This window comes from Danio rerio, chromosome 1 (genome assembly GCF_052040795.2).
Source record: "Danio rerio strain M-AB ecotype USA chromosome 1, GRCz13ab, whole genome shotgun sequence".
NCBI lineage: Eukaryota > Metazoa > Chordata > Actinopteri > Cypriniformes > Danionidae > Danio > Danio rerio.
The window spans coordinates 40,965,463-40,992,492 of record NC_141021.1 but is presented as its reverse complement, the minus strand read 5'-3'; the positions used below and the strand labels follow the sequence as shown (position 1 = coordinate 40,992,492).

Sequence of the window (27,030 nt, the reverse complement as noted above, 5' to 3'; positions counted from 1 at the left end):
ATATATATATATATATATATATATATATATATATATATATATATATATATATATATATATATATATATATATATATATATATATATATATTTATTTATTTATTTTTTCACAAATAACGTTAAAGCTATTTTAGAATTTACATTTTACCTCACTGCTGTTGAAGTTTATAATTGGGCATTTACCTAAAAAGAAATGCTATAGTTAGTATATATACACTACAGGTCAAAAATTTGGTGTCAGTAGCGTTTTTAATTGTTTTAAAATAAGCTTCTCCTGCTCACCAATACAGTACAAATTATAAAATTGTAAAATGTTATTGCACCATAAAATAATTGTTCAAAAGTAATTTATAATTTAATAAGTTATTCTAGTGACTTTAAAGATGAATTTTCAGCTTCATTACTTCAGTCTTCAGAGTCACATGATCCTTCAGAAATTACTCTAATATTAATTATTAATTATTATTATTATTATTAGCAGTAGTAGTAGTAGTAGTAGTATAAGTAGTAGTATTGTTGTTATTATTAATGTTAATAGTAATAAAAGCAATAATGACTGGATTAATAATTTCATTTAAAACTATAATAAGAAAGCAGTTATTTAAAATTTTAATAAATATTTTACATTTTAACTTTTTTTTTTACATTTAATAAATGCTGCCTTGATAAACAGAATAATTTTCTTTAAAAGAAATAGAAAATAAAAACAACCCCAAACGTTTGATCGTTAATGTATATATAAAAGGACACTTACCTTTTAAACATCATATTATAGAATCTAAATGACCTTAACCTTAAGTATTTTAAAGTGTTTATGGCTGTTTGCATTATTATGCTGTTATATAGTCATCAAATGATCAGTGGCATAAAGTTATCTCAAAATGACAATAATAGCACTTATTGCAACAAATTCTTTGACAATATACCGCATCACTAAAATTCTTTTTCGTGACAGGCCTTTTTAGCTTAGTTCCATGAGGAAACATAACTAGTTTACGTTTTGTCAGTTTAGTGGCTAATTCGTATGAATTCATAGTTCAACACAGCACGTAGGTGAAAGTTTATGCCAAAAAAAAAAATTAAGCTATAAAAGAAAATTAAGTGAAATGAAGTCAAATGCATTAACCTGATTGGTCAACCCGAATGCCTCCCATAAAATAACAACAATTAGGAAAACAAAACAGATCAGTGAACAATTTTACAATGAACATGAAAATCAAAACTATTTGCCTGACTAGAACAATTGTTAAAAAAAAAAAAAAAACACTGAGCCATGCTTTTTTTTAAACTCTGACAAATAAGGAAATAAACATGCATACAACTTGTATTTTTAATGAATGCTGTGGCAATAATCCCCTTTGTTTTCAAAATGAGTATCAGTATTTTTTAAAGGCATTGTATAGTTGTATTACGTTATAAATTAGAAATTGTAGTATAATGGGAAGCCACAGTAGTCTACATATTAGTGAACATCTTCCTTATCTGTAACAGTATGTTCATCCCCCTGTACTGGTGGGCTTTGTTTATGATGAGTCATAAATCAGTGCTGTGTCGCGCTGCAGAATAACCACCAGTGGTGCCGTTTTTGACTTTTGCAGTGTTGCCTTGGATATTGCCTTGCGTGCAGTTGAATTGTGTCCATGAATCTGTCAACTGTGGGGGCTGTGATTGGTCAGAGTGACAGTAAACTTCCTTCCTGTGACATAAGTGTGAATGGATGTTCTCTTGCCACCGTGCAAATTTTATCCAGTGAAACTGTTTCCAGTCAGTGTTAGGTAATAGACTGATGGAACTCTAATTCAGAATTTTTATGTGCTGCGCATAAACTGTCCTGCTCTAAATTGATGTTAGTCTTTGCTGTTCAGTGTAAACCTAAAGGAATTATGTCTTTGAATTGCTGGGCCATTGATGCTGTTACTTTAAATAAATAGTTTTTATGGCTTTATCAGCAGGGGTATAGATTGCACTAAATAACCGTGTAATGACTTTGCTTTGAAATTACTTACTGGAAACATGCCTTTTACTCTTTAAGTCTTATTTATGATGATGATGATGACAATGATTATTTTTGTCGAAGATCTAAATAATAATAATAAATACTACTACTACTACTACTACTATTAATAATAATAATAATTATTATTATTATTATAGAAGATGAAATAAAAATAATGATTATTATAATACTCATCATCTTCATAATTTGTAATATTATTATTCATATTTTATTTTTGAAGATCTTAATATTACTAATCATTATATTAATAATTATTATACACAATTAGTAAAATGTTTACTGAAAGCAACAAACACGCCTAAATGTTTAATTATTGTAAGCATTTATTTTTAACAGTTTTTTTTAACTATTTAAGTCTTCACTCTTTCATTTGATCAATTTAAACCATCCTTGCTGAAATAAATTATTAAACCAAAAGGAGCATTTTGGCTGTTTCTAATCAGGTACATCTGATTTTGATTTTTTTGTTTTATCTGTTACATATGAGTAGCACTTCTGACCTGACTCTTGCTGTTGTTGACAGGTTGCTCTGAATGCTGCCTCAAATGTCTGAGTGGGATCCCGTATGCCTCTCTGATCGCCACTATCCTGCTGTACGCCGGTGTTGCTCTCTTCTGTGGCTGTGGACATGAGGCTCTTTCTGGCACCGTCACCATCCTGCAGACCTACTTTGATGTCGTCCGGTCGCCTGTTGATGCCCTGGATGTCTTTACCATGTGAGTCGCACCATAAAGTTGCACTAAATGAAACAAAAGGAAGGAAAAAAGTCAAGCTTTCGAATGTTAAAGAACTAAATAATTTTCTCAGAAGTTCTAATGAGGCAGTTTTATCTGATACGATTACTAAGAACACAAGATTTGAAGTTATTATAAATTAATGTGACTTCTGTGTCATGTGGTTTATAACTATGCAGTTTTAATGAATACATGTTGTCTTTAAAGGCCTGTTCAATTCATGCAGATGTCATGATCATTACTATAACGATTAACATATAGAGTATAGAGTGATCATTACACTTTTGTTTTTTGGAAGAGCTTCTGTGTTTGCAATAGCACTTTTTATTTTTGTTTAGCTTTTTTGTCATGTCTTTATGGGACCCCCTTGAAAATGAGATGTTGCATTTTAAAAGGTTTTCCTTTAAATCAATTGAAAATGACTATTTTTAATGTAAAATCACTCTTAAAGATATACATTTCACAAATTATTTGTAAAAAAATAAATGATTGTTTCCATCCTTATATAAATATACACATTTCTTATTAGGTTTTATATTTTGACATTATGAATCATATTTTAACCAGCAAACATTACTGTTTTTATTGTTAAATATTAATCATCAAATCTGGACATATCTGTTTTGTCTGTGTTTGAAACAGCACTTGTAGTTATTTTAATTATGTTAAATCATGTTAATATAGACTAAGTAAAGCAAAAAAGAAAAAAAAAGAAAAAAAGAAAACACATTGTGCATTGTTTAAATGTTTTGTCTATAATGAGCAATTATGCCTGTAACAATACTAAATTGCTTATGATTAGATCATTGTAACAAACCTAATAATGAAAAAAATAAGGATAAAGATAAATAAAATTAAAAATGTCAAATAAATCCCTGTTAATATTGATTTACAAAAAAAATAAATAAATAAAATTCAGTGGTATGTAATGTTACTTAAACAAACTCTATGTACCTGCATATCATACTTGCTTCTATGCTCGGCCATGTTTATTGTGTTTATTTGTGTTTAATATTATGTTTTAGTTCAAACAAAGAAGATAACAGTATAATTTTCAAAAACAAGCAACGTGTTCAAGGTTTGCCTTTTCAGGCCACCAAAATGCCGCTTTCCTGTAAATAGATGAGTAAAAAGTTATTAAAGGTGTAAAAGATTTTAGTTGAAATGGTATCCCAAAATACTTAATATTCCTAATACATTAAAAAAGGCTTGGGCGACCAAAACTCGTTTAAAACCCAAAAAAATGTATTGGACAATTTTTATGAGCTACGAAAGCCCCTTAAAATACCATCTACATTTGATAAATTCTGCTTAAGGATTGATGGTAATAACCCAGCAGGATATCAACATGATGTCAGATTGACGTTGTACCACAACGTCATGGCATGTTGCATTTAGTTTGGAAATAAAAATTGTGTTGATGTCAGAACCCAAAGTCAGGCCATTTAATGTCCAACGTCAGACAGACATTGCATTTTGATTACTTTCCAGCGCAACCTAAAAACAACAAATATCAACATCTAATCATGGTATAGCTTGGCATTGCCAGTATGCCGTAGACACCTGATTTTGGCTGCCATACCTGACGAATGAATATATCAATATAACGTTGGCTTGACATTGGATTTTGGTCACTTTCCAACAGAACTTAAAATCAATCAAATATCAATGTCATTTCACATCGTTATTGGACATCAAATTAAATAACCTAAATCTAACCTAATACTAACGTCTTATGACGTTGTGTGTCTGTTAGGAACTGTGATAACCTGAGACTGATTTGGGAGAGAGACAATGATATAAACAAAGATACTTGGAAAAGAATTCTGTCTAACAGTGAAAGCTTTATAAAAAGAAGCAAGTTTAGCCAATATAAAGTGTTACTAGACATACACAGGTATTATTATACAGTGTTGACTTTTCAGAATCATGGAGATATGGACATGTGGGAAAATTTTATTCGGAGTGTTGCCTCAACGGATGACTGAGAAAACCCGTTTATAATGTGAATTACCCTGTTGTGCTTCACAGTGTGAAATACTGTTGCCTTATTTTATGTTATGTGTATATACTGTATGCATTTATTAATTTTGCAACACAGTTCAATTACTTAATGCTGTATGTTGTACTTATTTGTATCAAAACCATATAAAAAGAAAAAAAATTAAAATAATAATGGCATAGGTCACACACACCAAATGCTTAATGCAAAGAAAACATTTAATAACTTTCAGCAGATTTTTTTTTAGAGCTGAATAATTAGAAACATTGATGGTCAAGTCCATCCTGCATTGATAGTCCATATTGCATTAAATAGCTTTTACTAAGAGAAACATCAAGAACATAAATTAAGAGAAACATTATCATGTGTTGGTGTGGATGCTACTATAATTAGTGTTGTTGGCATATCCAGGGGCCTCATGTACGAAGACTTGCGTGGAAATCTTACTAAAACATTGCGTACGCACAAAGCTGTAAATGTGCGTACGCAGAAAAAAATTCAGATGTATGAAACACTGCGTACGCCGAATCTCACGCATATTCTTTTGTACATCTGAATGAACGTGAAACTGAGCGCAACATGCACGAGCACAAAACCCCTCCCTGCCTCCTCCCCCGTATGAATATGCTAATGACTATGCTAATGGCAAAACCCAACGAAAAAGCAATGGCAAAAGCAAGCAAAAAGAGAAACTTTGAACAGAATGTGAATTGGAGGTGCTGCTTTCGGAGGTAGACCGGAGAAAAGCGGTGTTATTTGCAAGTTTGTTCTCCGGAATTAACAACAAAAGAAAAAAATAGAGTGGGAGAGTTTAGCTGATGCGGTCAACACAGTTGGGTCTGAACATATCGCACTGAGTGCATTAAAAAAAAGAAATAGTGTGGTTTATATCTGTGAAGTGTTGCAGTACGCTTAACAGTCTCAGTGGCGCGCTCGTTAGACGCATGTGTTCATGAATTGATACGTTCGAGCATGAACTCGACTCGATTCCAGCGTCTGATGAATTCTTTCTTGTTTTTTCCCCTGCTACATATCAGATATTGCCTACTATTTATCACGAGAAAGACAAGTAGGAATCATCAATAAGTTCATATCAATAAGCATCATATTTTATTTGCACATTTATTGAATGGAAATGTTTCTGATTCACGCATGCAAATTCATCTTCAGATAGTGTCTTTATAGCAATGTGCGTGCGGTAGATCGCTCAGATTACATTGGGAAAACAGGCGACTGCTGCAAATTGTGCTTTAATGTTTAACTGGTCAACTGTATGGTATGGAAACCTTATATACCTGCTGAACCCGTCTCATACAGCTGCCATTGCATGGCTCAGACACTTTGTAGAGAGGAATTTAACACAACTGCCTCTAGGAGTCGCCAATGGAAATAAAACAGACACGCACAAAAAATGTGCGTACGCCTGCCAGAAAGCTGCCGTGAACCTGCGCACATTCCCACGTTCAGTTCATTGTTAGTAAATCCAAACGTGAGCGATTCTGAGCGTGAAACCTGGCGTACGCAAAGTTTTTGTGCGTACGCAGCGTTGATACATGAGGCCCCAGGCGTTTATAAAGAATTGTTTATTTGTAACAGTATTTGCTGAGTGAATGGAAAAAAAAAGAACTCCATGAACCTTTGATTTTACGACAAGTGTTATGTAGGAATATGTTTTCCCCCACACATATTTAAGCACATAAGAAACGTGACACACACACACACACAGTCACTTTGGCCAAGACATTTTTTTTTGGGCTGAGTTGGGTTTTGGCCTAAGTCCCATTCACAGAATTAAGTGTTCTGAAATCACACCAGATCATCCAAGCACACCTGCTCACCGGAACTGCACCGGTGGGAAGGAGAGCAGGGTGGATGGAGAGTACTGGAGAAATGAGTGGGTGGAGGAAGAAATAATGCATGAGATGAGTGTGAGGCAGCGCATTTTATTTTCAGCCTTTTCATCCAATTTTATGAAAACACTTTTGAGCTAAGGCCCATTCACAACAATGGTAACTACAAAAAATAGCTTGTATATTATAGAATGTTTAATAATAAATTGATAACTGTATGTATTTAATCTAAATGCTCTTTAACATTGCTTCTGCAATAAACAAACTGCATTTTTGTCATCCACTGCTCTAAATGCAAAGCAGAATACATTATGAATGGCTCTGGATGTCAGTGTTTTTAATTTATATAATTAAATATATTATTTGTAAGTTACATATAATGATATACAGTTGAAGTCAGAATTAATAGCCCCCCTGAATTATTAGACCCCCTGATTATTTTTTAGATTTCTTCAACACATTTCTAAACATAATACTTTTAATAACTCATCTCTAATAACTGATATCTTTCCCAAGATATCAGTAAATGATTTTACTACATGTTTTTCAAGACAATTCTATCCAGCTTAAAGTAACATTTAAAGGCTTAACTAGGTTAATTAGGTTATATAGGCAGGTTAGGGTAATTAGGCAAGTTATTGTGTAATGATGGTTTGTTCTGTACACTATTGAAAAAAATATATAACTTAAAGGGGCTAATAATGTTGACATTAAAATAGTGTTTAAAAAATTAATAACTGCTTTTATTCTAGCCGAAATAAAACACATACGACTTTCTCCAGAAGAAAAAATATTATTAGACATGCAGTGAAAATTTCCTTGCTCTGTTAAACATCATTTAAGAAACATTTAAAAAAGAAAAAAAAATCAAAGAGGGGCTAATAATTATGACTTCAACTGTATATTTGTTGTATAGCTTAAAAAAATAAGCCTGGTGACACTGTATTCTACAAATACTGTGGTAATAATATGCAGGCAGCATGTGAAAGTATTTATAAAAAAAAAAGGGATAAACATGGTTCGAAGGTCAATATTATTAGCCCCTTAAGATTTTTTTCTCACTGAACAAAACCACTGTTGTGCAATAACTTGCTTAGCTAAGCTAATTAACTGAGGTTGTAGTAAGCTGACTAGCTGTACCTTGCAAAATAAACTATGATTTAAATAAAAGGAATGAATTATTAGGCATTGTTTGTGCTACACCAACTACAGATGCACTGTGCGTACTGTTATCTTTATCATCTTGTCGAATTACTATTCAGTGTGAGATAACAGTAACGTTTTGCTGGAGGAAATATAATATAGTCATTTTATCTTCTCAGGATTGACATCTTCAAGTATGTGATCTATGGAGTGGCAGCAGCTTTTTTTGTCTATGGTATTTTGCTGATGGTGGAGGGATTTTTCACCACTGGTGCCATCCGGGATCTCTATGGAGACTTCAAGATCACCACCTGTGGGCGCTGTGTTAGTGCCTGGGTAAGATCAGACAACCATTTAAAAGAACTAATGCGCAGAAGAAGGGGTCAGTTCACCCAGAAATTTATATTCAGTCATCCTTTATGCACCTTTGCTGTTATTTTAATACAATATGCCCTTCTGTCTTTTTAAGGGTATTTAATTATTGTGATATAAATACAGTTTCACAAGAGTTTTATGGCAATATTTGATGATTTTCTGGGGAGTCTAACATTACTCAGGTACAGACATTAAATAATCACAATTACTTTGCTTTGTCTTGTTTCTAGTCTAATTATCAAAGAAATTATTGTAGCAAGTAAATATATTGTTTTGTTTTCAACTTCAAAGTCAAAGTTAAGAGTTAAAATGATCTGCCAGTGCACGAGGTAAGTAAAATGATCTAATTTTTGCTTTGAAAAGATATTTTGACTAAAAAACAGGACAAAATTGTAAGTAATTTGTCAAATAAATACAGTGATTAAATACAATTCTATAGCTTCTGGTAAACCATAATTCAGACTGAACATTCCTGATCCTGTGATGTGACTATTGCAGATGCACAAATATTGCGATAATGATGATGATGTTGTGCAGCCCTAATCAACTGTATATGACAATTACTTCAAATACTGTTTATGACCTCATAGTTTAAAGCATCTTTCATAGCAAAGATAATACTTAGGTCTTTTCAACGTCACTGTGATATTTATATGGTGTATAATTGAAATCCCTTATAAAATAAAACAACAGTTTTATCCTACAATTAAAACTAATATCAGAGTTTCATGACCCTTTAAACATTATAATGCAAAATCAACGTTTAATTGTGGTCTTCAAAGTTCAAATATTTTATAATATATTTTATTAGGGAACGGCGATATGACCATAAAAGGAACACAATTATTTTATAATTTAATATAAGTTTTGTGTTTTGCTAACCTTTTGCTTCTGGTAAAAAGAGATATCAAAACATTTTATTGCAAGTAAAATGGTGATATAATTCTTATGAACTTGTTTTGACATCTGATATCTCATACACCTGATTTTGAATTGACAGATCTGTATTGATATAATATTTGGTTTATTGAATATGGTGCATTATGACATTTTCTTTAAACCTATCAAGTAACATACTGTGTACATATCTCTTTCAGTTCATCATGCTTACTTATATCTTCATGTTGGCCTGGCTGGGAGTCACAGCCTTCACCTCTCTGCCGGTCTTCATGTACTTCAACATCTGGAACACTTGTCAGAACATGACTCTGCTGGAGGGCTCTCTCTCTTCGGTGAACAGCGCTAACCTTTGCTTTGACCTGCGTCAGTACGGTGCGTAGCTACATTTCTGATCAAATCAAATATAGATCTATGAATGGGAATGCTGTTTTCTAGTCACATTTGAGGATTATTAAGTGCATAAGTTAATAATGAATCCCAAGTCCAGATGGCTATAAGGCTGACTTGATGACTTAAAAATCTAAGAATTCTTTCTACACTTTCAACCTCTCCTACTGGGGTGGATTTAAAAGTGTCCTTCTTGCTTTTTTAGGTCCAGGAACCTAATATTATATAGTAGCCCATTTTGATATATATATATATATATATATATATATATATATATATATATATATATATATATATATATATATATATATATATATATATATATTTATATGTATGCATTATTATTATTATTATTATTATGTGGTGCCGAGATTTATTTTAACTATATCTCTAATTTAAAATTTGGAAAGTAATAATTGTCATGAAGCTTTCTTTTGGGACATAAATAAATAAATAAATAAATAAATAAATAAATAAATAAATAAATAAATAAATAAATAAATATTTTTTTTCTTTAAGAAATCCTTTTAAACATTAAATCCTTTGCGGGTCAAATGTTTACTAAGATCACAAAAATTTGACTTTTTTTATTTTGGTGTATTCCAAGTTAAAGTGTGTGGGTTTAATCAGTATAATTTGTTGCAGTATTTTTATGTTTTAATGAATAAGCTAGTGAATGTCAAGCTTCATGTATTTCCCAGAATAGAGAAAATAACACATCTTAAAAGCTTACCAAGAGAATTCATGCTTAAACCCTGTTATGATATCATGAAATGCTCCTGTTACACATTACAGAACAGCAATGGGTTTCACCAATGATGGAAGCACTGTTATGACATGTACAAATGCCATTAATTAATAGTATTGCAACATTAAAAAGACAAATCTTTAGGGGCGTCATGATCAAATTCAAATCGTGGGAGACGCGATCCAATTCCAAAATTATTCTTGACTTACATTTTTCCTATTTTTTTCGGCTTTGCAAATTCATCTTTCCATTTTAAGCAGCATTGCAGTTTTTGTGCATTTGTTTATTATTGGAATCTACTGTATGTATGTACTATATGACAGTACTGCTCAATTTAATTAATTACACTTTAAACAAGATATATTCAGGAACAATATCTAAATGTAATATTGAATACCAGATTATAAAGATAAATTATAGAGAACAAAGTATTACGTTTTTAGTCTACAAAGAAACGTCTTCAAAGCAAAAATGTAAAAAAAAAAATAAAGATATTTACTGGATATTGCTATACACTGGAATTGCTTTTAGTTCGGAGAGACAAAGAACTAGCTTCAAAACAAAGTAGATCACAATGCTTCATTTGTTTACAATAAAACCATATCCTAAAGACAGTGGCACACTGGATAAGAAGCACAGCATCTTTAAATTACTTAAGATGGTCTGTTTTGTCCACAAGATGCAAATTTGGCAGAATACAGTACATTTATGCACCTATATCAACACTTATTACACACTATTTGACAAAAGTCTTGTCGTCCATCCCAGTTGTAAGAGCAGCAAATAATAACTTGACTTCTAGTTGATCATTTGGAAAAGTTTTTTTTTGATGAATCATCTGTTAAACTGCATCCCATCACAAATACTGCAGAAGACTTATTGGAACCCACATGGACACAAGATTCTCATGGAAATAAGTCAAGTTTGGTGAAGGAAAAACCATGGTTTAGGGTTATATTAAGTATGGGCGTATGTAAGAGATCTGCAGAGCGGATGGCAACATCAACAGCCTGAGGTATCAAGACATTTGTCATGTGCATTACATTACAAACTACAGCAGAGGGCAAATTTTATAGCAGGATAGCGCTCCTCATACTTCAGCCTCCACATCGAAGTTCCTGAAAGCATAGAAGGTCAAGGTGCTCCAGGATTGGACAGCCCAGTTACCAGACATGAATATTATTGAGCATGTCAGGGGTAAGATGGAGGAGGCATTGAAGATGAATTAAAAGAATCTTGATGAACTCAGAGTCCTGCAAGAATGCTTTCTTGCCATTCCAGATTGTTCATTATTTCTGTTAATTGACAAGACTTTTGTTTCAGCAAAGTCAGACCTTCCTGTCATAATTAAATAATTCAAAATCAAGGCATAATCATTTTTTATTTTGGTAAAATAAGCGTAATCTAGATGCCTTTGACTTTCATATAAGCCACTTTTGATACCAAATGATCAACTATAAGTCAAGTTATTATTTGTTGTTCCTAAAACTTGAATAGGTGACAAGAAATTTGTCAGGTTGTGTATCTCTGTTTCTACTATAATAGCCATTATTATGTCACGCTGGTACAGGAAACCTTTATGGAACAGTATAAAATCACTTTTAAATGTACCCCAAACGGTTTTGACATATCTAATTGTCATTTGAATTGACATATTACCTCCCTAATAATCTGCTGTTTTACTTTACCGTACTTTTATTTTCAATTGCAGGAATCGTGTCCATCGGTGAAGAGAAAAGACTGTGTGCCGATAATGAAAACTTCAAGAAGATGTGTGAATCTAATGAGGTCAGTTGGCAGTTCTGAAGTAGAGCCTATTTTATTCTGACTGATGGTATTCATCTGAATGCATTCCGCCATTACAGTTTGCAACCTAGGCTATGACATATACAGTAAGAGAGAGAAATTATGAATAAAATGTAAAATCTACCATGTTTTTAAGTATAAAATTGACCCAGGGCAGTGGAGACGCCATATACAGTAAATATAATAGTTAATAATAGTAAATCATATAGATACTTGTTTGTAATCTCTAACAGCTTCTTTTAAAGAGCACTCATTTTTAAGCCAGTGGACTGTCATGCTTTCACAATATTATTTACATGCATTTATAACATGAATTTATCTGTTAAAGGTCACTGTTGACGTGCTGCTCTGGAGTAATTAAATTATATCACAATAAATTTACATAAACGTCACTGCAGCTTGAAGTTTGGAGCCATTTTACACTCAGGAGAATCTGGAAGAATTTGTAAAGACCATTTTGAAGGATTTAAACAAAAACAAAGGTCCCAATGCATTTCCTGTTTTACATTTTTAATTTCTATAGCATCCGAGAATATAAAAAGAACCACATGTTTATAAATAATGGTATGATAGCTGTTTTAACATTAAGTTATGATTGAATTGCCTCTTGTTTCAGTTAAGAAATAGTTTGATAATAAGCAGGAAATGTTCATGGGCCAGTGAAATGATCACATTGAAATGGTCTATAAATTGTCAAATAGAAATCTAAACATATACTTTATGAACATACTGTAAGTTGTGGTGTACCAGAGGGATTGGTGTTGGGTAAATTATTTGTCTTTTATGTTTAATCTTTTGCTCAAAAAAGAAACGAAAAAAACACTGAAAAAATGTTGTGTTTGGATTTGGATGAGGGTTGAGACTTTTTTTTTTTATCTTTTTGAAACCCTTTCAGACATCTTGTCTGAAAATATCAGAGCAAAAATTATTATACTTCAAAAATATTTGTCCTATAGAGTATGCTAATAATTTTAGCTCATATAATTAAACATATAAAGAGTTCAGAAGCAAAAAACTCAAGTGTCATCTGAAATTTTCTTCTACAATGGGTATTTTTGTCAGCCTCTTATGCTTATGTTCAGTTATTTCTTGGTAAAAGTGATGGAAATAACCTATTCTTAGCCATCAAAGTTAAATGATTGAATCAAGACATAGAAAAAATGCTTATATTAGGAAGAAAACACTTAGAGTTTTTGCAAATGAACTTTCCATATTTAAAAATATCCCTGCTAAAAAAACAGCTTAAACCAGCTGGTTTTAGCTGATTGACCAGTCTGGTTTTAAATAGGTTTTGGACTATTTCAGGCAGGTTTCCAGCCATTTCCAGCCTGGACTTAGCTGATCAATGGAACCAGCTAAGTAATGGTCTGGCCTGGAAATGGCCAAAACCCCTCTAAAATCAGCCAACCAGCCTAGGCTGGTATAAGCAGTTTTTTTTTTTTTTAGCAGAGATATTTGGATTAAAACTGTACTCTGTTTGCAGTTGTTTATTCTAAAGCAAGTTTATTCTAAAGATGAATTTTGTTTTAATATGTTGAAAATGAAAAGATTTAACAATAAGGACATTTTTGCAGCTTTCTTTACTCCTACACACCAAGGGTGCCAATATTAGCACTGTAGATATTGTTTTAAAATAGATTTGATTTTTTTAACCTTTGTTTCATAGTATGTGTTATTTTGCATACTCTACATACTGTATTTGACAGCGTAGAAAGACTGAAATGGCAATTTTACAGTATGCTTGATGATTTCTAGAGACAACCATCCTCATTCTCTCCTCTTCACAATCTTTTTTTGTCTCTTTCTCCAGCTGGATCTGACGTTCCACTTGTTTGTCTGCGCTCTTGCGGGGGCTGGAGCGGCGGTTATCGCCATGGTGAGCTTTTCCACTGCCGTCTTTCTTTACTGCATCATATCAGTTTTCCCTGAATCTAAAGTTCCTTTTAGGGCAATAAAATGAAACGCGGATTGATTTATGGGCTTAATAAAGCCCACAATTCCAGTGACATCGGCAAGATGTGAAATTTAAGCACTCCTACAGTGGTATGTTAGGGAAATCATAGACTTATTTAGAATCAGCGTATCAAAGAATGTGTGGGCTTGTCTTAAATGCAATAGACGTCCAAGGCCTCTTGTAAAATTACAGGAATAGTGAGCAAAGACAGAAGGAGAGCACCGCTCATTGAAAATACAGGACGTTGTTGCCATGGAAACAGAGGAGGAGAGGGAAGGAAGGAGAGAAGCTTGTTGGGAACAGCGATAAGTGATTGTGAGACACCATTTTCTATGAGGCAGCTTTTCTAGCCGTCTGTTTGAACAACAGAAATATGTCCTCACTGGTTAATATAGGACACTGTCGAAAGGTAACATGAAATTCATTTGATATAATCGACACACTGTGCCTTAGCTTAGTATTTTTCAGTGTATTGTGCTTTTGTCTTTTGCACAGGCTTCTTGCAGTATTTGTGTGAACCGCACAACAATGCATCTGTTTTCTGGAAAGGCAAAAATCTGGCCCCATTTTTACCATTTAATTGCATTCCACGTGGTTTGCAAATGAGAAAACAGCTTGGACATTAAGTACTTAGAAACAAAGAGTCTACAGAATTGGATCATAATTTGGGCTCTTTGATTATATAATTACATCATACCTTTCAGAGAACATTGCTGCATACTTGCGGTTGGCTGATTTGTGCTGCAATGATGCCACCCATTGGTAAGCACTGGAAATTGAGTGAAATGAGTTCGTGTTCCCCACTGTGGCATTGCAAAGGAACTGCAAGTGCCAGTTTTTGTCCTGAAAATGCATAAATTATACTGTAATTTATGAGTCATCCAAATTTAAAGAGACAGTCGGCTTGAATATGAACATTTAGTCATCATTTTGGCAATCTGTCGTTGCACACAGAAATGTTTGGCAGGTTTTTTACATATATACAGTAAAAGGAAAATTTCATCAGAGGCTTGAAATAATACCTGTAAATAGTGCTTGTAAGTCTTTCCTCTCTATCAAAGCTCTCAAACTTATTTTGTACAATAAAATAAATTAATAAAACACCTATTTAAATGTAGCCATCCAAATTGGTTTTAAGACCCAGAAGAACCAATCAGGTTTGCTGTAAACACAGGTGTTTACAAGGACCCTAAAACTCAATGTGTAATTGGGCCAAGTAGCCCAGACTGGGTATGTAATCTAAAATACAAATTTTATTCTGATTGTGAGGGGTTGTTTAACCATCACTGGGTCATTCAATATTACATGTAAACTAACCCTTGATCAAGTTTGAACTGAAAATGTTTACACTTGTGTAATGATGTGGATGCATTTTAAGAAATTACTAGGCCAACACGGAATCTGTACGTGCAGAAATACACAGATTTTTAGTCCATCATTGAGTCTTTGTATTTACTTTGTGTGTACATTTATATTTATTCAGCTTTTCAATTAATTTCACTAATAATATTATGATATAATAATAGTAATATTAAAATGTTCATATGATTTATTTACAATACAGTTGTTAAGTAATATTTTCGGTCTTTTAGTTGATATATTATATAAGAGACTTGCTTTGTTTACCAAAAAAGTGGATCTAATTAGATTCGAATTGTAAACATTAAATTAAAGTAAATAATGTAGGATTTTATTTCATATATTAAGTTTTTAGTTATGATACTCCTAAAATCATTCCACATAAGTCCGTAGATTTTGTACAAAATTCTCTGCAGAAATGCCAAAAAATGTCCACAGATTCTGTCTGGCTCTAGGTATGATGCACAAAACAAGCTGTTGTTGTTGAATCTTATGTGTCAAATGCCTCGTGTCATTCTAAACTTCATCTTTCACCTATTGTGTGTGAATTTGTTGCAACCATTGTTGTTTTAGACCAGAGGTGCCCAAACTATAGGGGGCCAAAGTTGGCCCATGGTCACCTTTAAATTGGCTCACCATCCCATATGAGAATGGTTTAGAGATTGTCATTTTAAATTTAATGTAACCTTTTATTTGTTTGTTTTATTATGAAGCTTCAAAAAAAGCTATCTGAGATTAAATGTTTCAATTAAAATGGTATAAAATAAATCAGATTTAGTTTAAAATGTAAATACAACACAGTGGACTATGCAGAGACTTTGGTGAGCGAATCAAAAGGCAGCTTCTGCATGACTAGTGTAATAAGCATTAAACTCCACTGTGTTATAAATGTGATTGATTATGTTTTTATCACAACAAATTATAATTAAAAAAGTTATATTGCATTAGTTAAGATGATTTAATGTAATGTTTTCAGTTTATTTTTTAATATTATGAAAGGAATTAGGAAATTATCCATGGCAACTTTACTGTAAATTATTTTTTGATATATTTATCTTCAGCCCACAGCTATCAATGATATTTAGTTTTTAGCCCTTCATAGGAAAAGGGAAGTTACATTTAGTTAAAAAAAATGTAACCACCCACAAGTAACAAATATTTAGCACCCAAAACAAAAGTCAGAAGCAATATTGCCCTGAATAACTAAAGCCCTAAATACACATAAGTTTTAATGCATTGACATTGTCTGTGTGCAGTGAATGTGATGCAAATTTCTTCAAGAAAATACTCCTACAGCTTGCACATATGCTTTGAATTCTTTTTGCACTACTTAGTTTGTCCACAAGGTGTCAATACCAACTGGGGCTGTTGTTTTACAGCTGGAAAGGAAACAAAGTAGGCAGTGCAAAATTCTCAAAATCGAACTGTAAAGTCCACATGCCAAAGACAGACGATGAGCCGAGGCACAGTTTCAGATTACATTACAGTCATTTACAACACCAATGATTCAGCAACAACAGCTTGTTCTGTGCATCATTACGTCATTTCTGCATCACTTAAACAACAAAAACAACAACAAAAACTGGCCTGTCCAACTTATTCATGCATGTGACTTTAATTTAGACTGTGCTACGGATTACAGAAATTTAGGGTGCTTTCACACTGTAGGTTAGATTGCCTGGTCCAGTCCCAGATTTCATTTATCTGGACAACTTTCAAATGGCTGTTGGCCTCATCGGAGTGGACACTATTTATCACTGTTGATAATGACAGAAAAATGGTTGAATACTGTAGTGGCTTGTTTTAAATTGTTGCAAATTCTCTATGCTAGAAGCTTGAACCAAGCTTGTCAGGAGTTGTGAAACCTCCCTTAAGGCATACATGTTTGAATTTTGATGGTCAGAATATCACAATTTTTTTTCCCATTGAGAGAAATTGTGTGGAAATCTTTAACACTCATATGGTCATGAATTGAGATTAGATCTTACGAGTTAAGCAGAGAGGCTTATAAGTTCCCAATCATTTTTAAACATGTACAACAACTTGAGAGCTGTCTGCTTTAATTTCAAAGTCAGTTTGTTGATTTATCTGAAGTTGACCAATCAGGATAAACTTGCTAAATAGTGTGCGCTGTAAGATGTGTCATATATGACAGGGTCATCAGAGATAAGTTATAGGTACATGAATTGGGTTGACAGAGCGCAGCAGTTAACCTTCTTCCCTTCTCTTTTTCAATGATCTGGGAATTATAATAGGTGGTGGCCGTGTCTGTCCTCATCAATAACCACGCCAGTCTGACATCTAAGAACGCAGGGAGGTACTGCACGCGTTTCTGAGGCCAGCTCCGGGGTGTTTCTGGAGCGTCCCTCCCCACACCCCGACACACTCTCTGTCCACCAAGGACCCCTCCACCATCGCCCACGACAGCCACTTTTACAATGACGTCCCTTAATTGGCTTGATTAAAAGACACCCATGCCATTCCATTTTGCAATATGGTTTCAATCTCCCCTCCTCCGATTCCTTCCCACCCTAATAAAGCTGCGTCGCCCCAAGTTAACTCCGCAGTTACAAACGTTAACATGCAGGAATGAACTAACATGGCTTGTTTTATTCAGTTGGAACTGGTTGCCACATTATCTTGACTTGAACTCCAAAACCGGAACACTAAATTCCCTCTAAGTTGACTCCCGAGTAATCTTTTGACCTCTTCTTTTGGTATAAAGAGCACTAACACTAACCCACCCCTCTAACCACTTGTGTTGCTTTAGGTGCACTACCTGATGGTGCTGTCGGCTAACTGGGCTTACGTGAAGGACGCCTGCCGGATGCAGAAATACGAGGACATCAAGTCCAAGGAGGAGCAGGAGCTTCATGATATCCACTCTACTCGCTCTAAAGAGCGCCTGAACGCATACACATAAAGCACGCGCTTGCGCGCACACGTATAAATATGTATACACACACATACATACATACACAAGCATGCCCTTCCCCTTCCCTGAAAACAAATATATAAACAACACTTAAATAAAAAGCTAATTTCCATGGTTTCCAGGGGTAAGGGATAGGATGGCACGGGGAGGTAAATAACTGTAACACTTGCTATGTACGGGTGTGACCCAGAATGTTGGTCTAGGGACGTGGTTTGCGTCTCCATGTCAACGTCTCTGACTACCCCTTTTAATTTCTCTGTCCGATTTCATTTCTCCTACACCTCCCCTTTCTGTTGCTCCTGATAAACACACCGAGTTGAGTGGCTTTTTTTGTACCACATAGTTGTAGGTCTCATCGGGTCTTACTAGGGGGTCGGGGTTTAGCCAAAGGGATTACAGCAGCACACTTTTCACATTTTTGTATTACACGCTGATGATTTACAGTACATTCTGCAAGCTCACCCTGACAATAGTCAAGATTTAGATTTTCCTTTAGATTTTCTATGAACCAAAATGTGACCAAACTTGTAACTTATGATTTACAGGTTCAAAAATCGCTCAAGCTGCCACAACTTAACAGCAGCAACAGCACAAACAATGTACAGATTCTTTGTTTTTGGACAAATTCAGCTTTAGAGTGCCAGGGATTAAAAAAAAAAAAAAGTACCTTAAAGTGACTTTTACTGCTATACTGTAGCTTGGCCTAACTGTATACGCTAGCTGTGCGCAGTATTAATGGAAAGTGTGACACTGGTGCTTAGTAAGCATTTGACGGAGACTGATTGGGAATGAAGGAACGTTGAAAGAATGTTTTAAATCAGCTAGATTGGTCAAGCAGGATTTGCCTTGGGAGACTCTATGAATATATGATTTCCTCTCATTCATCGCAAGCCATACTCTCACATGCAAATAACATTTTCAGGTGTTTTATTGCTTAGTTTTAGCTTTAACTTTTTAAATGCAAGAAATCAAACAGTTCTTTAGTCATTCCTCTGATCTGTACTGTATATATTTATCTCTCTCTCTCTTTAAATGTATACACATTTCATGTCAATTTCACAACTCGGCAGTCAGTGTTACAGTAGGTGATATTCTTGAGATCGTCGTTCATATCAGAGAAGTATAAATCTAAATGGAAAAGTTGATCGCAACGACTTTGCCAAACACTGTGGAAGGTTGAATTAACGTGGTGTTTATGTAACATTCAAACGTGTTTTGAATGAGGACTTGATGGATGTGGTTGTACAAGCATGTATTACTCTAAGTCAGTGTTTTGGCTCGGTCTTGCAGACTTGAGTTGCCCTACTTTTGCAGTAAAGTACTTTTGTCAGTGTCTCAAAAAAGAAAAAAAAAATCTACAAAAACAAGCTCGTTTTGTGCACTTATGGACCATCGTGAGTTTTTTGGTGTAAGTGCATTTGGAATCAGCGCTGAGTCTCTTAATAGTCATGCAGCTTTTTTTAAAAACCACAAAAGAAACTTGTATTAGGTCAAAACCGTAAATCTAGTTGTTATTTGTGGCATGGGTATGCATCTAATGGTAATAGTTTTAACTAACTGAAAAAGGAAAAAAAAAAATGAATCCTTTATTTTGATTTTTACACTTCTGACTGTCTTGCTGGGGTCAACTATATACATTTTTTTCTAAATGTGCAGTATTTACAGTTGCTACGCTAACGATATTAAGCTAAATATCTTATTAGGTTGTAGTGTTTGAGTTCTGTCCTTTCTAGTTTGTGATGATTTTTCCGAACCATGTCTTAATCCTATACTTGTTATGATGTTGCGTATCCAGTATTACCCCGACATTGCTTTCAGCTTTATCCACATACTGTACTAGTTCTTTTCTTTTTCTTTTTTGTACTTTCGCTGAGAATGCTTTGTAGCAGGCAGTAAAATTAACTGGTTTTGTACATAAATGTGCCAACAGCTTGACAGTGGCTTTTTCTTTTCTTTTCAATCTGTAGGAACAAACTTGCTTGCGTAAATAAAGACACTTGTGTACTTGTTAATAACTTTTGAGTTTGACTTGTTCATTTATTGTGTGTTTGCAACAGTTTGTGCTCGATTGTGTGGTCAGCCTAATAATCATTCATATTTTCTCATAAATTTGACTTTTTTTTTCTAAAAACACAAGGAAATACTGACAGTATATCATGCTTACCAGGGATAGGCAGTATTTATGATACATGTATTTCAAATACGTATTTTAAATACTAAATAGTATTCTGTAATTTGTATTTAATAGGGATGATGAAAAGGGGTTAATATTTTGTATCAAAATACTTCAGTGTCTTGTATTTTTTAAATACTGTAAAATACTTTATAAGAAGTCTACATGATGATGTTATAAAAATGCAAGCTCTGATTGGTGCTTGGTGGAAGTTATTTGCCTAGGCTTAAGATCAGAACAGAAAATTGTAGAAGAAGGTGGTCAATGCTTGGAGAATGGATGGAAATTATGCTACACACATAAAGAAAATAACTGACAAATGGCATGAATAGATTTGAAAATGCAGAGGAAGTTTAGAAATAATCATAAAAAAATACCTAAAGATTGTGTACTGGTGTTCATTAAGGAGTTAAACTGTGACTTCCAGTTAAGGAAGAACTAAAAAAAAAAAACTCTTTGGAGAGTGAGTATACTGCAGAAATAATAGTAGTTTTAGATGAATTACTTATGACCATGCCAAGAAAATAAGACAAAAAATGCAGACAACAATTTAAATTAATAATAATAAAATAAAAATAATGAATTAAATAACCTCTTCATATATCACCCTAGCGGCACGGTAGCTCATTCGTTATCACTGTCACCTCACAGCAAGAAGGTTGCTGGTTTGAGTTCCAGCTGGGCCAGTTGGTGTTTCTGTGCGGTATAGGTGAATTGAATGAACTAAATTGGTTGTAGTGCATGAGTGTGTGTGTGTTTGGGTGTTTCCCAGTACTGGGTTGCAGCCGGAAGGGCATGCGCTGTGTGACAATATACTGGAATAGTTGGCAGTTCATTCTGCTGTGTTGACCTCTGATTAATAAGTGACCAAGCCGAAGGAAAAAAAAATCTATGAATGAATGAGGAGACTCAGTGGCGCAGAGCTGTCACCTCACAGCAAGAAGGTCGCTGTATGGTTGTTTTACGGAGATGGGTTGCGGTTGGAAGGGAATCGGTTGTGTAAAAACGTGCTGGATAAGTTGGCAGTTAATTCTGCTGTGGCGACCCCGGATTAATAAAGGGACTAAGGCAAAAATAAAATGAATGAATGAATGAATGAATGAATTTATGGATGAAATATATCACCCTTTTAAAATAAAAGACTTAAGAGATGGAGTTAATTTTGCTGGCCATGCAATAGATGTAAACACAACAAAGAGATATGTTCCAACTCATTATCTGCATTACATGGTTTTTACAGTGATTAAAGAGATCATCTTCAAGACAGGATTTTTTTTTTTGTATGAAATTTATACAGCATTTATACCAAAATAAAAGAGAAACAAAAGTGTCTGAATACCTCCTCAGGTACAGAAATACACTTGAATGAGTTAGCAGAGAGGCTGACTTAAACTTGCTCAGAGTTGTTATTAATCATTGTTAACATCACTAAGTCAGTTAAATGCTGAAGAGATTGATCAGATATGCCTGCTGATAGAAGGTTTGTGAAGAAATGTCATGCTCCTTTGTTTAAGTATTTTGTAGTATTTTCAAAACACAAAAATTCAGCATTTTATTTTGATACATTTGTGTGCTTATTTTGATACACATAAAACCGAGGTATTTGGTATTCTATTTTAAAATACATTTTAATGTATTTTTTCCCATCACTGATGTTTAAAGGGAACAATTCTGAGAACAAGTGAATTTTAATGTAACCGTACACTTTCAGTCTTTCCTTTAAAACTAACTTGACAATAATTATGAAAGAACTGCAAAATTGAGAAAAGGCCAATATTCTTTAAGCCAGTGGTTCTGAAACACTACAAAATGGTTTAAAATAATAAAACTAAGCCAAAATTAGATTAAAATTAAAAAAAAAAACTTTAGATAGGAAAAAAAATTGATAAGTAAAAATCCAGTAATTTAGTTTCCTTAAAAACATTATTTTTAAAATTAGGTTTTGTATGATCTTACACAACCATAAGGGAATCACTTTAAAAAATCATATCTAAAATAAAAATATAATATTTAATATTTAAATTTTAGAAATTTTTTTTTTTTTTAAATGTGACACCCTTATGGCTTTTTTTTTCTTTGAGGAAACATTTAATGAATTAAAAAAGCATAAATAACACTTAATAACTATAATAAAGTCAAGTAAAAGAACCGGGAATAAGCAGGGAGCATATTGTATTACTAAGGAATATTGTTTTCAAATATTTGCTGGTTTAAACATATATTTATTAATTTAAAAGTCCTAATTCCAATCCAAGACGAAAAGTCTGTGCCAACCAGATGTTTGTGAGTGCATGTGGAAAAGAATCTACAGGTTAAACAGATTTTACAGCAAACTTAATATCTGTGCAAAAAGTTATATTACCAGACCTGCTGTAATGCTTCTGTTAGCCTGCAATCCATGCTCTTTCCAGTAGATGGCAGTGAAAGGCAGTGCTCTAAAATAAAATCTACTTTTGTGACTTATGATCTGCTGCTGTAATGACTTACAGTAGGTATATTCACACAAAAATATACCACATAAAAATAAATACACAAAATAGTGAAATCTATCATTTTAGTGATCTCACATGCTGCAAGCTGTAAAAGAAGTGATTAAATTTTCTCACAGACAAATCACAGGAGGGCTGCACGGTGGCGCAGTGGGTAGCACAATCGCCTTACAGCAAGAAGGTCACTGGTTCGAGCCTCGATTGGGTCAGTTGGCATTTCTATGTGGAGTTTGCATGTTCTCCTCGTGTTCGCGTGGGTTTCCTCCAAGTGGTCCGGTTTCGCCCAAAAGTCCAAAGACATGTATAGGTGAATTGGGTAAGCTAAATTGTCTGTAGTGTATGTGTACGAATGAGTGTATATGGATGTTTCCTAGTGATGGGTTGCAGCTGGAAGGGTATCCGCTGCGTAAAACATATGCTGGATAAGTTGGCGATTCATTCCGCTGTGGCGACTCCAGATTAATAAAGGGACTAAGTCAAAAAGAAAATGAATGAATGAATCATAGGAGCAAGTTTTTTTTTTATTTATTGCAACCTAGCTGTGTTAAATGTAGGAGTATTTACCTTTGCCCTAAACTGAACAGGCTTTATTGTGAGAGTAGCATCTGCAAACGATTTGTACTTGGCCACACAGCATTACATACTAGCCAAAAAACTAAGTGAATGACTCAGAAGCTGCCCTGCCTCCCTCACATTTTGCTAACACCTTTTTCAATTTGTAACTCATACCAATCACTTTTCAACTGAAATAGAAAGAAAAAAAATGCCGGCTTTCTGACTATGTCTAAATGGCATAGCCTGCAAATCTCCAAATTGCTCAGTTTAACAGGTATGAAATGTAAAATTCACCACGAATCTAATAAGTTAAACTCAACAAATTCACAAATTTGCTCTCGCTCTCCGTTCCTGTTTGATTAACTTGGACGCTCTGTGGATTCATTAGCATAAACAAACACGCAAGGATATCAAGCTCACTGAGCAATGTTAGCCATAAATTAATATCTTGGCCAACTAACGGGGCTCATAAATCATAATTATGTACAGCAATTTGAAATCGATGTCAGCTTAAAAATTAATTAGCCTCATCTACATTCTCAACTGGGTTAGCCATGTTGTTGTGGGTAATTTTGACCTGGTTTAGACGTCAACACACTTCCTGCAACTTGAAGGGTTAGTTCAACCAAAGATAAAAATTTTGTTATTAATACTCATCCCATCCATTACATTTCCCTGAGACATGGTTCATCTTCATAACAAAAATTAAAAAGATATATATTAGATAAAATTTTAGCATAAGTGGCATGTGATATATTTTACAATTGAACCTCTAATGTAGGATGGAATATTCTAACAATGTTTTTGGTTTCTTTTCTGGGCGTTTAAAGTCTCGGGTCCATTGCTGTCAATGGAAGATCAATTTAGGAGCTTTAGGATTGTATCTAAAATACCTAACTTCCAGGGGTCTCAAACTGCCCCCTGCCTCTTCCTCCATCTGACCTGCAACTGATGTTAAAAATATGATGAGATTCGGCCCAACAAAACAAATATTTCTGAATCATTATCATTGTTGTGCAGTCGCATATACACTTGTGGTTTGAGACCCCTGCCTTAATCTGTTTTCTGAAGATGAATGAAGGTCTCTGCTGAAAAAAACAGCATATGCTGACTGGTATGTTTTGATGATTGCATGCTGGTTGCAATGCTGGTCTTGCTGGTTTCAGTGCTGAGCATTGAGATCAGCGAGACCAGCATTGAGACCAGCATCAAGACCAGCATTAAAACCCGCATCAATACCTTACCAGCATATGCTGTTTTTTTCAGCAGGGGTGAGTAATTAACAGCAAAATTTCCCGTTTTTGGGGTGAACAAATTTTTAACATCAAGCTTTTGGTCTGAAATCTCAACAACACCCTCTACAGATGTGATTTGTCTTGCCGAAATGCTTTCAGTTGTCACTGTTATTTGTAGGCCTACAGATGCTTGGTCACAAACAGCAAGTTGTGACTATTGTATAAATAGTTAGTAGGGGCATCACGTATGGGTTGTGGTGTGAATCTGAGCACTTCAGGAAATTAAAGAAGTCAAACAATGTGCATTTGCTTGTCAAACCACCTTTGCTTGACTTTCCATCAACTGATCTTAAAAGCAATGATTCTCTAAGTGTGTTCTTAAGTCGTGTCATTTCTTGGGAATCCTGAGTGTTATGTCTAAACTGCAGAAAAACAACAGCAGATTGTTGTGTCATGTTGAGTAAAGGATGTAATCATAAGTGAACATGTCACCTTTATGAAATGCCTTTGGTGTTTCCATGTCTCACTTTGTAACAATAGCCCTCACTTCTAGCAGTCATTTTATAGCATTTCTGAAAACAAGACCAAGCACAGAATGTGAACCGCAGGAGTTGTCAAACACTTAAGATGAGAGAGTTCAAGCAATAGTGCAACTGAAGCCAGCAGGACTATTAGAGGACACAGGGGACAAAAGTACCATTTTTTATTAAATAAATCTCATTTTAAAAGATAATGTTTTTAGCAGACATTGTGCTTTCACATCTGCAGTTCAATTGGTCTAGACCAAAGGAAACAAATGATACATTGTATAATTTTTCTGCAATTTATGGGTCTTTTTCACTCCACACTGATTGCTTTGGTCCAAACCAGTTGAAAAGAACCAAAATGCAGTCATGTGACAAAATCCACATCACTCATTTGCCAGATGTAATTGAGCGTATTTCCTAAACTGCTTTTCAATTGGTCAGAATTAACGTGCGGGAAAATGACAATGGAACTCCCGCAAATAAACAAACCGGCAGACACAAAATGCCGCTTTTTACTATGGAGGGACAACTTCACTGGGTGATTGTATCCTTGGTCACAGTATACTATATAGTTTGTATACATCACTTTAGACAAACTATATATTTCAAGAATTAAGCGTGGCTGCAGCTGGAAAACAATGTTTTAACGCATCGCAAGTCACTTTAGAAAAAGATGTGAATTAATTTAGCTAAACTACTACATGGTCATCTTCCAGAAATATAACCAACGATCCATCTAGTAATGTTTGCCCCCCACCCCCACCCCTCTCTCTCTCTCTGTGTGTGTTTAAAACTGATTGTAAAGTGATTTCAACAAATATTTTTCCTCCACACCTTAAAAGATGGGATAGCATCAGACTACAGTAGCTGGATTAGTCCAAAAAGGTGCTGTACTTTTTGCGATTGGGTCTGTTTTAGTTTAGATCATGTTCTCACCACAAACAAACTGCTCCAGGGTTCGCTTGAAAGCGTACCGAGACCACCTCTTCACGGAGGTTTTGGTACGCTTTTTTGGTCCACTTTTGGTGCGCACTTGAATGTGATTGCTACATTCACACCTGACCAAACGAACCACACCAAGTAGGGAAACAAACTCTAGTGTGATTCAACCAAACTAAATAATGCAGGTGTGAAAACACCCGAACTCACAAGAGTAGTCTACAAATATCAGGTGTTATTTTGTATCAATGTAGAACAACACTTATATAACTTCACTTTAAACAAAGGTTGCACATTGTTACTTTTGACATCGTCAGCAGGGACGAAAGTAACACACGATGGGTCAAAAGTAATAATATTTGCTAGATTTACTGGCTTAAACTTATTTATTTTAAATATATCTGACTATGACTATTGTTAATGCTAACTGCAAATAAATATTAAAGGCACGTTCATTTTAAATTTCACTTCCATCCATGTTTCAAAAGCAATCCAACAATGCAAAATGTTAAAATGTTCTACAATTTTTTTTTTTAATAAATTTCATTTTTATTGTCAACTTATACTCATTTTTATAAAACATCTTAATAAAAACATTGTAAACTTTATGTGGAATCAAAATGAAAGAGGAATTAATGTTAGCAGTGGGACATAAATAGCAGTTTTACTTTCATCCCCACAGGAACTCTTGCAATTTAAACCTGATTTACTTTTAAACTAAAAAACTCAGACAGTGCAGACTTAAAGATGTGTTAATGCACTAAATAACCTGTAGATGGATCATTAATGAGACACATGAAAAGAGAAACACAAACTATAAAGAGCCGCTATGATAATTTCCTTTTTGCATTTAAAAACTCAAATTCGGGCCTAACCACGGTTCTGTGAATGCTGAAGGTGCTG

General features: G+C 34.1%; 2 protein-coding genes across 7 annotated transcripts in view; both read left to right on the top strand.

The window, feature by feature from the left end:
- The window catches only part of gpm6ab (glycoprotein M6Ab), a 107,585-nt gene extending 87,361 nt beyond the window's left edge, over nt 1-20,224 (top strand). For 2 of the 6 annotated variants that reach the window (XM_087235496.1, XM_087235495.1), the window contains exons 2-7: nt 2,540-2,732; nt 7,925-8,081; nt 9,218-9,392; nt 11,867-11,943; nt 13,772-13,837; nt 18,045-20,224. In XM_087235496.1, the coding sequence (XP_087091622.1) occupies nt 2,540-2,732; nt 7,925-8,081; nt 9,218-9,392; nt 11,867-11,943; nt 13,772-13,837; nt 18,045-18,197 (821 nt within the window). In that variant the 3' untranslated portion in view covers nt 18,198-20,224. 6 annotated transcript variants of the gene reach the window in all.
- LOC147846951 (E3 SUMO-protein ligase ZBED1-like) overlaps nt 1-27,030 on the top strand; it is a 56,046-nt gene that overhangs the window by 9,168 nt on the left and 19,848 nt on the right. Inside the window, exon 2 of the mRNA XM_088649512.1 lies at nt 9,640-9,770. The gene's annotated coding sequence lies outside the window, so the exon portion shown is untranslated. The remainder of the gene's footprint in view (nt 1-9,639; nt 9,771-27,030) is intronic.